This window comes from Chelonoidis abingdonii, chromosome 11, assembly GCF_003597395.2.
Source record: "Chelonoidis abingdonii isolate Lonesome George chromosome 11, CheloAbing_2.0, whole genome shotgun sequence".
Lineage (NCBI taxonomy): Eukaryota > Metazoa > Chordata > Testudines > Testudinidae > Chelonoidis > Chelonoidis abingdonii.
In genome coordinates this window covers 48,467,789-48,482,524 of record NC_133779.1, presented here as the reverse complement: position 1 = coordinate 48,482,524, position 14,736 = coordinate 48,467,789, and the positions used below count along the sequence as shown (strand labels likewise).

At 49.7% G+C, this 14,736-nt stretch overlaps 2 protein-coding genes across 2 annotated transcripts; both read right to left on the bottom strand.

Annotated features, from left to right (window-relative positions):
- Positions 1–317: 317 nt before the first annotated feature.
- BGLAP (bone gamma-carboxyglutamate protein) lies at positions 318–3,878 on the bottom strand. Its single transcript, XM_032792145.2, has 4 exons — positions 3,033–3,878; positions 2,453–2,497; positions 1,913–1,979; positions 318–889 (listed from the first exon to the last, which is right to left on the bottom strand). Exons 1-4 carry the CDS (start codon positions 3,238–3,240, stop codon positions 760–762), a joined length of 450 nt encoding a protein of 149 aa, XP_032648036.1. The 5' UTR covers positions 3,241–3,878; the 3' UTR covers positions 318–759.
- A 4,605-nt stretch (positions 3,879–8,483) lies between these two features.
- Positions 8,484–13,948, bottom strand: PMF1 (polyamine modulated factor 1). The gene is made up of 5 exons (XM_032792144.2): positions 13,771–13,948; positions 12,219–12,324; positions 11,290–11,390; positions 10,328–10,523; positions 8,484–9,350 (listed from the first exon to the last, which is right to left on the bottom strand). The coding sequence occupies exons 1-5, from the start codon at positions 13,929–13,931 to the stop codon at positions 9,297–9,299; spliced, it is 618 nt and encodes a 205-aa protein (XP_032648035.1). The 5' UTR covers positions 13,932–13,948; the 3' UTR covers positions 8,484–9,296.
- Between the last annotated feature and the right edge of the window lie 788 nt (positions 13,949–14,736).

Genomic DNA, 14,736 nt, shown 5'->3' with positions numbered 1-14,736 from the left:
GGAGCAGGAGGGGACATGAGCCAGCAACTCTGTGAAGTTGAGCTTCAGCTTCTTACCTATGGAATAGCCTGTTTTCCCATTAGCCCGGCTGCTCTAGCTGAGGTCTCTGAGCCCAGAGTCAGGTCCCCGGTTCTGCTTTGCAGATTGTACTTAGTTTCTAACAGGTTCAGGGCGAGGATGGTCTTTTTGTTGGGTGTTCAGCCAGGGTGCCGGGCACTACCACATATGTTCACAAGGCAAGCTAGCTAATCCCTTGGTATGAGTGCCTCGCTCAAACAGTTTCAGCACTGTGACATAGAGCAGTATTATGGTCTTTTTAAAGATGGGGAAACTGAGGCACAAAGGGGTTGCACAGAGCTGGCAATTGAACGCCGGGCTCCCAAGTCCCACCATAGCACCCCAATCCGCTGGCCCATCCCTCTTGTCTTCGTTCAGCCCAATAACTCAGACAGCAGCGCTGTTCCTCAAGTTTATTTTCTCAGACATCATTAAAGAAACATTCCATAGCATAAAAACAGCGCTATGCACCTGGCCTGTAAAGGAAACAGCCAGTATGGCGTTATAGATACAAGCGCAAGTGCTCTGGGCTCAGTACAAGGAGCAGGGCTGGCCTGGTAGCTTAGGGAACATAAAGCTTGTACGTTTAACACACAGTTACAAACATCAGCCTGGGACAGAAGATCTCTCTGCTCCCTGCTGTGGTCTTTCTCTCTCCCCGGCGCTGTGATTGACTCGGGTGGATCTCTGGGCCAGGAAGCTCTAGACGGGCCCATAGTATCGTCTGTAAGCCTCCTGGAAGCCAATGTGATCAGCCAACTCGTCGCAGTCGGGGTTGAGCTCGCAGATCTCACGCTTGCCCTCCAGAGGGTCGTGGATGAGATCATAGAAGCTGCGTGTGAATAAGGTGGGTTAATGATTGATAGAAAGTTCTCCAAGGGCTTTACGGGGCTGATGTATAATCAGCCAACATGCAAGGATCAGTGCACCTGTCTTGGGACTGGACCCACCTCTGGGGTGGAATGTGGCCGCTTTTAATCCTGGGCGCCGTTCCTGGGGGCTGTTAAACAGCTGCCGTGTTCCACCCCAAACAGCCCTTGGGAATGGTGCACAGGATTGAGTTCTCTGGGGCTGACATGCAGCCACCTCTAGGGTGACAGCAGCAGCAACGCTAGGCCACACTTTAGGGCAGAGAGTGAGGAATTCACGGATCCAGTTCTAATGAAGACGACTTTGAAGCAGAGCGATGCCTGGGCGTTACCAGGATGTGAGCAGGGCTCCTGGGCCCTGCCAGAAAAACAGCCTGGAATTTTTTATGTCCAAAAAGCAGGCAGGGTCGCAGTCTGGTTTATTGTATTAACTATACCACAGGAGCCTGTAGTGGAAATAGCTCCGTGCCCTAGAGTGCTGGGCGTGCTGCTGTCGCCTCCAGAGGGGCTTTGGCTGATAACAGACAAGCCCCAGGTACAGGAAGGCTTGCCCAGTGGTTAGCGCACTAGCCTGGACCTTAAGGGAGAGGGGTTCCGTTCTCTGCTTTGCTACAGCCTCCCTGTGTGACCATTGGCAAGTCACTTAGGCCCAGCTCCTGAGTAGGGAATGAGATGCCTTGAGCCCTTTGAGGCTTGGGATGGATCCAGGGGTGTTGGGAGTCTCACAGGCCACCCCTCCCAGCTAGCCCCCCAGATTAGAGCAAAGTATTTCAGCCGTAGGGGCCGACAGCGAGAACAGGAGGGTCCGGGTGCACCAGGGAGGATGAATCAGTGAAGGACTGTAGGGTTCCTATGGTAACAGGGGCCTGGTGAGAACTTCAGCTGGGCTGAGCCTGTCAACACCCCCCCACCCCACTGCTGCCTTTGCAAGGGGACCCCAGCGCCAGCAGCAGGCTGGGGGTTGAGCACACGCCCGTGGGCCTCACCTGCTGTAGACGTAGTTCCGCTTGTTTCTCCTCACCACCTCGGCGCTGTCCTGTTTGGAGACGAACGCTGCAAGGGTGGAAAGTAAAGGAGGCGTGAGGAGAATTGCTCCGGAAGGCCCAGCATTGCGGTAACGGGACTGCCCCGTAGCTGCCCTGCACGGCTTAGGCGGAGATCCCGGCCACAGAGCAGCTGCGGCTCTGTAGAACAGGACAAATCCTCCACCCTGGTTGTCCTAGGGCCAGAATTAGCACCCAGGAGTCCTGCGGCCCTTGCCTGGACCCCGCTCCCCACCCTGAGCTGGGAAAGGAACCCAGGAGTCCTGAGTCCCTGTCCCCTCTGCTCTAGCCCCTGGACCCCGCCCTTCCACAAACTGAGTTGGGAAGAGAACCCAGGAGTCCTGACTCCCAGTCCCCCGCTCTACACCCATGTTCATACTGCCTAGAGCAGGGCTCTTGCATTTAGCCAGGGGCCAAGGCGTCCGTGAAGGCTCCCTGAACAGCAGGCAGCAAAGCTGGCTCACACGCAGGGCTGGGCCTCACCTTCAGAGCTGGGTGAGTCGTTAGCGCTGTTGGAATGATCCGAGCCTGCAAGGCACCAAGAGAGATGGGGTCAGAAATCATACACTCCCTTCCCCAGTGAGCTGCCCGTCTCCTGCCAGGGTTGTGCAGAGCTGGCCGGATAGCGCGGGATGGTAAAGGTGACAGAGCTCAGTGGGGAGGAAATGCCAAACAGCTGCTGGGTTTGGAGCGGGCCTCTTGCTAGTGACTCCCATGCATGACACTTTGCGAATCTATTGCTCCTGGAAGCAAAGCTCGCCAAGTCCCTGATTGACATAAATTCCCCCCAGCCAGCTAGAGCAGCCTAGTCATTCCCCTGGCACAAATAGGGAAACTGCGGCAGAGGGCAGCACAGTGATTTGCTCCGTCGTTACACAGCGAATGAGATGCCAGCATGCCCCCAGCCCCAATCTCCTATGTGTGCTCCTGTACCAGGGAATGGGAGGGTTGAGATTTTAAGCAGCTCCACTAACATCAGTCACAGGGAGAATCAGCAGCGTAGCAGCCTGCTGGTAGAAAATACCCAGTTAATGCATCTAGCAGCCCCCTGTCCCCATCTTACCTCCACGGCACAGGCACAGGGTTACCAGTGCCAGCAAAGTCACCAGGGTGAGGGTCTTCATGGTGGCAGCCGGTTTCTCTGGTTGCTCTTGTCTAGCTCTTGTAGGATGCTCTGCTGATGCCTGTTGTAGCCCGTGGCTCACAGGCCACCATTTATACCCTGCTGCTAACCCTGGTCTGTCTGGGTAAAGGGCCACATCCCCGCTCATCCCGCCCCTCCAGCTTCGACCACAGGCGGGGAGGGGCCTGGCCCTGCTGCCAGATCTATTTGGAGCCCATCCGTCTGAGCGCGAGGCTGCCAAACCCAGATGGCAATTGTGGTTTCAGGCACCCCTGGGGTGGAAAACAACCCTGCGTTCTCAGGGCCAACGGGGCCCGTGTGGGCTGCAGGGGAAGAACCGGGGAGGGGCTCAGGAGCATTGTCAAATGCAGAGACAGGCTGGAGCCGTGATGCTCGGCACTAGCTCCCAACCTTCCTAAAGTGCAAGGGTATTTGGAGGTAGGGGGACATTAGGATCCTGTCATAACGATAGGTTTCAGAGTAGCAGCCATGTTAGTCTGTATCTGCAAAAAGAACAGGAGTACTTGTGGCATCTTAGAGACTAACAAATTTATTTCAGCATGAGCGTTTGTGAGCTACAACTCACTTCTTCGGATGCACAGAATGGAACACGCAGACAAATCTCCTCTCATTTGTACATACAGAGGACATGAAAAGGTGGAAGTATGCTTACCAACTGGAAGAGTCTAATCAATTGAGATGAGGTATCATCAGCAGGAGAAAAAAAAAAAAACTTTTGAAGTGATCATTAAGCTGACCCATAGACGGTGTGAGGAGAACTTAACATAGGGAAATAGATTCAATTAGTGTAATGACCCAGCCATTCCCAGTCTCTGTTTAAGCCTGAGTATTATCTAATTTGCGTATTAATTCGAGTTTAGCAGTCTCTCTTGTGGAGTCTGCTTTTGAAGTTTATTCTGTTGCAATAAATTCCCTCCAAGCATTACTGAGTTACCGTTATGATGACTGGTGTGGAGTGTGAAGGTGCCATTTACGCCATTGCATTCACTTCTGATGACTCGCCAGCGAGACGTGGGACCAGAGCGAGCCCAGCTGCTTGCTCTTTGTGAGCCCTCCACTCACTGGCACCCATGACTTAAAGCAGGCCGAGGGTGGTCGAAACAGCATGCTGGGGGAACTTGTTCAGCTCCAATGAGCTGGGAGGAGGAAAGGTGGTTTGGTGGCCACCTCCCCCCCCCCCCGCCCCCCGCCCCACACTGCTCACTGCAGATGAAGCGTGAGACCTGCGTCTTCTATTAACATCTACTTAATGCTGAGGTCCAACCAACGGCTCGGTGAAAAGCGCTCTTTGTATAGAGTCCACGGCTTGCACTTCTTTTTTGCTGCTCACTGAGCACCCAGACAGCTGGCTGCGCAGAGGCCTAGCAGCCAGGAAACCCAAGAACGGGCACAGATTATTGGGAGCAAATAACTTTCCCCTCACTCAGGCTCTTCATCCAGGGGACTAAGCGCAGCCCACGCAGATATAACAAAGCTAATGCAGTGTTGCCAATTGCTGAGATTTTTTTTTTGTATCACCAAGCTCACGATATTTGGTGTTGTCTTAAAGGGCCAGCGCTTGGTGTCACCTAGTTATGTGCCAAGCACAGCCTGCCTTTTTTTAACCATACAAGCAGTTTCTCACCTTTATGGTGTTGGAGAAAAGCTTGGAACTGAGATACTAACGCTTGCTATGACCATGACTGCTGCCTTCAAAAAGTTGAAAACAAAAAAAACCTCAAGTAGGTTAGTTTTTAAGCCAGTCGCAGGATTTTTGTCTGTGTGAGAGAGAGAAAATATTGGGCTGTGATGCCAGTGAGCTGGGGTCTGGCTTGTTCAGGTGACCGTGGCCATAGCATGGTCCCCTGCCTCAGTTTCCCCACCTGTATGCTGCCTCTGCCTCGCTCACTGCTCTGGAAGCAGGGCCTGGCTCAATGGGGAGCTGGATGCGAGTCGCAGCATTTTCTCTAAATAGCCTGGTTTGTCAACCGCTTGTATGGCTGGAGAGGGCCTGAATCCAGGCACACACGTAGCCCCGGCTTAGCAGCTCCATTTCGGTACAGCACAGGGGTTGAGCGCTGACCTTAGGCAAACGCACCTGCGTCCCCTCTCCCTCGGTCACAGGTGAGACTCGGGAGCTTCCCCACTGACCACAAGGCAGCGCTGACCTGGAGCTCTTAGGGGCAGGCTCAGCAGCAGGGGCCCCTGCTAGGTGACGCGCTTGCGGCCTGTAATTGCTGCCACGCTGCGGATGTTGTCTGCCACGGCCCATCGGGGGTTTCCTCTTCGTGCGTGTCCAGGCCTCTTAAGATGTAATTTTTTTGCCTTGCAATTTGGTGCCCGTTCCTTCCCTGGTGCATCCTGTCATTTAAGCTCATTTCCTGAGCTCCAGCCCCGGGATGGCCTCCAAACCCTGGAGAGGAAACACGGCGCAGTGCCGCTCACCCCAGTCTCTGGTTGAACCCTTTCAAGGAAGCGATGCAAAAGCGGGCAAGCGGCTCTATGCCACATTCACCATGCAGGGGCCATGGTGCCCCTAGCAGCAAGGCTGAGGAGCAGCTGCAGGGATCAAAGTGGCCCTCTGCACAAGAGTTGCAATTGGCACAGACTGGCCTCGGTGGCCAGGCCCAGGACTGGAGGACCCAGGGAGACCGGCTTAGCCCGGGTAGGCAGGGTTGGAGCACACAGGTCTGGGGAGAGCTTGCACTTCTGCAGATGGAGCATGCTGGTTCTCACAGCCGCCAACCCAACACCTTTTGCTCCAGTGCCCACTGCAGGTCACTGGCCAGCAAGGCCTGTTCTAGACCCCGCAGAAGGCAAGCAAGAGGCGCATTGTGGCCATGGGCCTGTGTGCCTCACTCACTCATGACGCACCAGGCAGAGGCCCAGGGTGCCAGCACCCACCAGCTCCCTGAACATTGTCTCAAAATGTGTGGGGGGTGGGGAGCATCCGGTCAGTGTCCACTTCTGTCTCACTCTCCTTGTAGTTTTGCCCTCCCCCTTTTCTGTCCCCTTTTAATTCACCCCCCCCCATTGCATTTAGCTGATCGCTTCTCACTCGGGGGGGGCGGGGAGGGAGGGGCTGTTATGGTTTGAGCAGAGGGCGGGTTTCACCGCCTTCAGAGGGGCACCAGATCAGGAGACCTAGCTTCTAGCTGCAGCTCTGCCACTGGCCTACTGGGTGACCTTGGGCAACTCACAGCCCCACCTCTCTGTGCCTCACTCTTCCCATTTGTAAAATGGGACTCTCGACCTGCCTTGGCAAAGTGCTTGGAGCCCTACTGCTAAATTGGTATTGTGGCCCAAGGGCATTGCTTAGCCCTACTGAGTTCACTGGTGGATTAACTGCACAGCTTCAGGCAATTCTCAGCTCAGCATAGACAGAAGGGCTGAACATGAAGCATTAAGGCTGCCTTTCAATGGGAAATGCGGATATGTTCTTCCAGCAACCTAGCCATGTCTACATTCAGGGTCAGGCTGACGTAAACACGTCATGTAAGGGTGTGAAGTTTTTCACAGCCCTGCATGCGTAGCTCAGTCAATCTAGTTTTTCCGTACAGACCAGGCCTAAGTCACATAAGCGCTTTTGGAAAATCCCACCTTAAATGAACAGTTACTGACTCATTTCTAGTGAGCAGCACGGGAGATGCGTGAAATGTGCTTGGGACATGTGGACAAGGAAGGTAACAGCGTGGACTGGAAAAATTCCTGCAGATAACGGCAGGCTGGGGTGGTGTTCTCAGGGCCATGTTAGGACATGGGGCTTAGCTGACGTGTTTAGTTTTAAGCTCTTTGTTGATGGGCCTGGCATGGAGTGAGATGGCTTGGGTATGTTTTAGACCTTAATCAGGGTGATGTTCTGCAGTAAGGAGGAACTCTTTGCTCATCAACCTCCTTACTTATGCCCCCTGGAGCTAACGTGCAGGGGTGTTTAAACCCAACTACCCACCCCCTCAGCCTGTGCACAGTTGCAATGAGAGGGCTTTGAGTTCATGGCTGGCTTGGAATAGAAAGCAGTTTGTTTTGAATCGCCAGCACCCCTCAGGCCCATGTTCCACTTCCAGATCCTAACCACTTCCAACCCTCACTTTGTCTGGAGGAGGACCCTAGACTTTGAGGTGGGAGAAAGATGCTGTGGGTAGCTTAAGGCGGCCAGAGGCTGTCAAACAAAGCCATAAACCACAGATCACTTGGGCCAAGTGCACAAAGTCCAAGCCAAGAACAAGGGGTTTGCAGGCCCAGTTTGTTTAGATTATAATGCAGCAAGGCAAGCTCTGTTTACAGGAGAAGAAAAATATACCTCATTTGGTCAGCCTCCAAGGCTGTGACTCACCTCTCAAGGAACTGACATTTGGGTACAGTAAATCCATTGCCTCCATTTTCAGCATTCAGAGTTGGGTGCTGCACAGGGATCAGCTGCCCTTTTTGCATAACACTTCAATAGTGGCTTTTAGTTAGAAGTGTCAGTTCTTAAGTCCCCAGAAACATCAGGCAGGAAAAGGCTTTGCTAGGTTGGGGCATAACCCAAGATACTAGCAAGCCTGACGTCTGCCAGAACTTGCCTAGGAAATCATTCACGAACTTAATCTGAACATCATTTATCTGATCGCAACCTGTAGGGGTCCCAACCAGCATCTCTCTCTCCCTGTACAGTAATGCAGGGAGATAAGCCCCGCCCTGAAGAGCTCCCAGTCTAAAGAGAGAAGACAGATCATTCTCCCCATTTTATGGATGGAGAATGATGGCAGACGAGTCCAGATCCTGAAAGGTATTTAGGCTCCTAACTCCCACAGAAACAAATGGGAGTTAGGATCTGGGCCAGAGAGACAGAGTAACATTTAAAAAAGCATCTTAGTGACTTGCCCCCGGTTACACAGGAGCTATGTAGCAGAGCCCGACCTGAGTTCAGATCTCCTGAATCCCAGTCCTGTGTTTTAAACCTCACTGTTAGCTTGAACACCGTGGTTCAAGCAGGCACTGGGCACCAGCACAGCTGGATTTTACTCACACTCTACCAACCCTGTGCAATCTGGGGCAAGTCCCTTTTTACTGATGTGCTGCTGTGTCCCTAGCTAATGGGGGGCAAAAAGAACGAGGAGGCACCTTGTGGCACCTCAGAGACTAACATTTATTTGGGCATTAGCTTTCGTGGGCTAAAACCCACTTCATTAGATCCATGTTCATAAGGCTTCATGCCCACTCTGCACTAAGTCAGAATGGTGCATTTCACACCCAACTGCAACTGCACAGGTCTAAATGACAACAGCGCAACAGAGAATCTAGGCTCTTGGAAGACAAAACTCCCAGAATACCTTGTGTGTTTGTTTTGGCAAAACGTTCCTGATAAATTTCTGCAAAGAAGACAACAGATGGAAATTAATCACATAATAATGGGTTAGAGCAGATACTACTAAGTACAGGTTTATTTTTCTTGCTCGAAGGCACTTAAAAAAAAAAAAAGTAGTAGGAGTTAAGATTATTAAACCAAGTTTTATTATGTCAAAACACCATTCTAAGTAACTATGTACAAGTTATTCATAGACTATGGGGGGTAACATCTCTCTCACTGCTTTAGATGGTCACTTGCCTTGACAGCTACAGACTGTTCCAGTGACAGAAACACCATGAGCTGAAGTTTTGGTATTTGTTTTTTTCCTTCAAATGTAGCTGTGTGTTACTTGCTGCATAAGGTAGCTATGATTGGCTCTATTATACTCCTGACATCCCATGAGTGGTTATAAGAGTGATCAGTATAAAAACTCTACATTCATTTAAATTCGGAAAAAGAGAGAGTCCTCTGTTTGGTAAAGCTTTTAAAAGAACGCAGTGTGAATGCACTGATCTGCTACAGCTTTCAAAACCTGTGTGAGATCTTCCTTCCTGCTGAGCTTAGTTGGGAATCGGGGGTTACTGGTGATTCTCCTAAAACCCTGGTGCAGTCACTCATTTCAATGCATTTTGATCAATTATGTCTCATGACTGTTTCAGAACGCCCAATTTTCCACAAGGTGGTGTAAACAGTTCCCTCCTTTTTGTCTGACAAATGAACACAAAAGCTCTTGACAAGTCAAGTTTTCAGCACAATTTGAGTGGATATTGAGTGGTAAATGAACAGAGAATCCCACTTCCGAAAAGATCTGCAGGGCTTCACCAATGAACAGAAACCCCATACATGAAACTCCTGCAAAATCTTCCCCTGCCTCCTCATTCAGGCTCCTGGAACATCATGATTAGTTCTCTCTGTTCTTTACTAACTGCCTGGATAAAAGGAAAAAAAAAAATGGTAAAGACTTTCTCCACCACAGATCCCACTGTTCAGGAAACAAATGCAGCACCGACGCAAAAAGGAGCATTGTTTCCACACGTGGAGACAGGACAGTGCAACAGTGCTGACAGCATGGGCAGAATACAGCTCATGCATTGTTCAGATGCATTGGTCTAGGAACAAGGCCACATACAGGAAGGAACTGCACATGTACAAACACTGTCCTAGGCAAAACACTCTGCTTCTGAGCACAGATGCAGGACTAACTCCCACCCCATCGCAAATGCACATGAGTGAAGTTATACATTTAGGGCCGACGTTTCCAGAGAGTTCATCATCCACTTAGGTATCTAGATAAGGGCCAAATTTGTTTTAAATGCTCAGCATCCAGCTGCTTCCACTAAGACACCAAGGGCCAGATTTCCAAAGAGCTCAACATCCATTGGGGCAGCTCTTTGAAAAATGTGGTTCTAAGAGCACGTGAAAAAGCAGCCCTGGTGAAAAGTTTGGCCGTAGGGGTCTGAACAGCTGTATATGACACTAGATGACGTTTTCCACGTTCTTCTTGCCATTACAGGGACAGACTCATCTATCCCCTCTTTCTGCATGTCCTAACAGCTGTTAAAAAAGTTACATGAATAAGCAAAATCTGATGGGTTTCCTAACTCTCCACGGAAGAGGCATGATTATACATTGGGACTTCACTGTGGGATGTAGGCAATTAACAGCATTATGCAATTAGCTGATAAGCAATTAATCAGAGCAGCAACAGATGCAACACAATGAAGCTAGATTGGAGCCTTGGGATTTGTGCACATAAGCAAATTCTGCAGTTGAGGGCAGCTTGGTTGCAGCTAGCATTCTTGGAACTTTCCATCCCAGCACAGCCATTGTCTATTCTAACTGGGGAGACTGGGACACTCTCGCTCAGTTTCCTTGATTTGGGGGCTGGCTGGAATGGAGATTTTACCTGCCATGCTTGCTTGCGATTTTCTATCTGCTGCTGCATCTCTGAGATTCTCTCCCGTCCAGCCAAGACTGACTCTGCCAGTTTCCTGTTCTCCTCTTCCTTTTCTTTCAGGGCTCTACGCAGGTACGTCTGGTGCTTCAGGAGGTATGGCACCATGGCGCTATGAATATCTTCTTCTGGGATCCCACTGGGACGCCTGGAAGTGACAGGGATGGTGTTGTGAGGACTAGGATGCGCCGCCTTTGCATGGTGCTAGACTTAAGTGCTTTAATTGGAACGTGTAATATTTAGAGCAAGGCGAACCCACCCCACAATGAACCGGTCTCACTGTGCCATGATGTTGGGGGGAGGGGGAGAAATCCTTCCTAACACTCATGCAATCAGATGATGCCCTGAAGCAGGAGATTTGATTAACACACATACCCACCCTCCAACACAAAAAGCTACATATATTATTGGCAAAAACACTATCCAGCCTGCCTTTGAAAGACAACACAATGCGACTCCCAGCATTACCAGTGCCCAAGGTGCCCCAAGGGCTATGCATCAATCAGGACACCCCAAGCAGCCATGGTTCAGAGTAACATTCAGCACAAGACTTTACTTCCCCTCCAACTCTATGGACATGGCCCAGAACATGTGATTCTAGCACAGACAGAAGTCCAACTAGATGACTGAGTCAGAGATTCAAATAGACACAATTAAGTGGAAGGTGCACTTTGGAAATCAATTTCCTGTCCAGATACCATAGTAGGATTTAAAAAAATCCCCTCTGCCATTCACCTTTGGGTGAAAGTCACTCCATCCAGAGAGCCATCCCAAGATCTATGCCCCACTTCACTTCCCATGGGGCTTAAAGTGCTGCTCAAGGGTCAATTTGATCTCTTTAAGACTCAAAGGAACAGGTCTGCAATAAAGCAGCACAACCATACTTCCAACATGCCAAGCAGAGCACTGCCTACCACGCGGGCTCCTCCCGATTCTTTGCTTCCTCCATAATTCTATCCATCGAGGCAAAGAGTTCCTCAAGATTCCCTTCCTTCTTTATCTCATGAATCTCCTCCTGCAGAGGAAAACCACCAGGGATTCAAGAACGATAAAAAATGGAAGTACAATGCATGGACCTCTCTGCTTGGCCCTTCCCACTATGGGTGCAAGGACCTTCTCCTCTAGATGTCCTTCGGAACAGGAAACTGTACTTCCTCAGTTTGTAGTCAGCTCCAGTGCATTTGCTGCTGCTCATAGCTTTCCCAAACAACAGAAGAATGAAAATTGTCCCAGTCTTGTCAGTTTTCAGGGAAGCTATTTAGAACTCTGCAGGCAGTCATGAAACAGACAGGGATCAGGACAATTTCCCCCACCAGTACAGATAGGCACTGGGGAAAGACCATCAAAAGGGGGGGACAGGGAAGGGGTATATTAGTTGAAAACTCGCTTAGGATCTGAGGGAACAAATGATCATAGCACACTAAATTGAAGCACACAGCTTTGCAGTTTCAGGAGCACCACCTAGTGATTAGAAGTTAGATCTGAAGCAAGTTAGCTGTTCTGTGCCTTGTCTATAAAAATTTACCCATCTGTAAAATGAGTAAGACATCTGTCTCACAGGGTTGACATGAGCTTGATTCAATAATATTTGTAAAATTTTCCAAGACCTTTAGATGAAAAATGCTGCAACATCCAAAGTATTACATTTCCCCATAGACCTTTTGGGATGTTACAAAAAAGTCTTTAATTCTCAGCTAAACATCTGCAGTTCGACTTTAAATATAAACAAGCTTGTTTTAATTTCTGAACCTGTTGGGTACAAATGTATTTTTTGTTTAAATCATCAAAAAAGGGGAAAGAAGATATAGATATAAAAGCAAAGATCTGCTCTGATTGTTCTTACCTGAATGGAAGTTTGCAGTTGGGATATAAACTGATCATAAATACTTCTGGTCATTTCAGGCTGGAGTTTATAGAAGCGATGGTAGCAGTTTGCAAACCTCTGGTAACTGTGCAAAAGAAGGAGGAAAAAAATGCAAACCAGACAAGTGGTTCAAAATACCATACACTGGAAATTACAGAGTTACAAGACTGTAAAAGCCTGATTGAAGACTCATGTTTATGTCAGAAGACAACAAAATGGAAATAAAAAATATTCTGTAAAATTGTCCATAGTTAACAAACCATATGCACAACTGATCCTTACACATCTGTATACTGATTGGTTTAACAAAAGAACACCAATTGACAAAGGTTTTGTTGTGTTCAAAAGAACAGAACAAAATCTCTATTCACAGTCACCTGTAAAGGGCCAAATTCTGCACTCAGTGACTTCTACACACCCCCTCTGAAATCAGCAGGATTGCAGTGGTATAACTAAAGGCAGAATTTGGTTAAATCAGACAGGTTTTCCTTCATTTTCCTTTGTCAAGCTGCGCTGATGGTGCATGGCAATTGCAATCAGGAAAGCACTCTGGAATCCTTTGGTGTATAAGGAGATACAGTAAAACTAGTTCTTACTACAATAAGCCACAGACAGGACAGAATGGGTGATTCCGTGAATGGCTAAGTAGGCAGAAAGGGAGGCTGGGGCCTTCTCTGTCATCTGCACTTGTCGCTGAATTTGCAACCAGGAACAGTGTTGGAGAGATATAGACTAGAAGTCGGTTTAATCTTCTCCCCAGGTGGAACTGCTGTGTGAGCAGCTGAATCCATGGCAGGATCTTGTGGGAGATGAGGGAAACAGGATGAAGCGACAGATGTTGGTCTGCACTTACCACCAAACGTGTTTGGGAGGGGTGGATCTAGACAAATGGTGACTTTTTCCCCCACAACAGGGCATCTGGTCCATGAGTTATTAATGAGGTGGCAGGAACAGAGTGGGGCAGGTACTTGCTTTGCTAGGTCTTAAAACCTAGGGTGGCCCCCACACTTCAAGGAAATACAAGACAGCTGTATGAAAGTTATCAGATGCTGCTTGTGTAAGGCACTGCCTCCCCCCCAGAATTATATTCATGGCATCAGTTTACCCACAGTTTCACAATACCTGGGCCCTTTGCACAATTAGTGCTTGAAATTAGAATTTTTAAAAAAATCTGATCCGATGTTCTTTACTGGATGTGGGGGGCAAGTCACTAGGTACTAGATAAGGGGCTGGGCAGGTGTATTGACATTACTGCTCAGATGGAGATCGGGAGCTAGACTGGAGGCAACATTCCCTTCTCCCAAAAGGCTTTACAGCTAGCTGTACACGTACCCATCACTCGGGTGTCCAGAGCTCTGCCACTGGGCTCCAACAGCACATGGAGAGAGAAACAAGAATCTGGCCAACTATAGAGACCAATCCACAAGTCTCGCGTGATTTCCTCCCAAATCTCGCGAGACTCTCCCCGCCCCTTTCTCACCTCTCACGAGACTTCCCGCTCCACCGTTCTCGCGAGATGCTGTCCCCTCACCTGCCAGCGGCCACTAGTTTCTCCAGGAAAGCGTCCACTACGGTGTTGAAGAGCTGCCCGCGGCCCGGCTCTTCCTCCTGGGCTGGCAGGGAAGAGAAGCCACCAGTGGCCCCCTCGCCCTCCGCCCGCGCCGGGCCCTCGCCGCCCGCTGCCGCCGCCATCTTGAACCGCCAAGAAATCTTCAAGCGCTCGGGCAGTCCCGCCCCCGCTTTTCCGATTGGCTGAGGCGGCAGCGCTGTTCCTATTGGTGAAATCGTGTGTCAATCGGGAGAGAAGGCCACGCCCCGTAATGGACAGCACAACATGGGCTGGTTCGGTTCCTTTGTACTCTCCCCTCAGCTGCCTCCTCCCCTAACAGATGCTCAGCCAGCCACTGCCCTTCTCCACGCACAATGCCCCCTTCCATGGGAACAGGTGTTAGGAGTCCCACAATCCTAGCTCTGCTAGAGGCATTGATGCCAACTCTTGCAGTTTTATTTTTTAGCCCCAGGCTCCTGCTATTAAGTTGTTTTTCTTCGAGCACAGTGATCAAAACTGCCTTGAGATCATCATGGAAAGTTTCTACCCTTATGAGGGTGGGGGAAAGCTGCAAAGGGGACCCCTATGCACTGTGCAGCCATAGAAAACAAAGAACGAACAACTTGGAAGCTCCTTGCGGCAGGAATCATCTTTGTGTTCTGCCTCTGTACAGCCCTTACCCTCATGAGGTTCCACTCCATGACATGGGTTATAACTATCTACTACACTAATAGCTTCCTTTTTTTTTTTTTAAAAGGCCCATGTGTTTAAAAGTAATCTCAGTGTGTAGGGGCCTGACTCAAGAGCTTCAGTAATACTAGGAAAGTCAGGTCAGTGCTGTGCGCCACTTTCACTTCTCTGCAGTACAAGGATAATCCACATCTCAAGGGCACATAGGGTGATTTGCTTCACCTTTGTAAAGCACTGCAATAAGTTACTCCTTTTCTG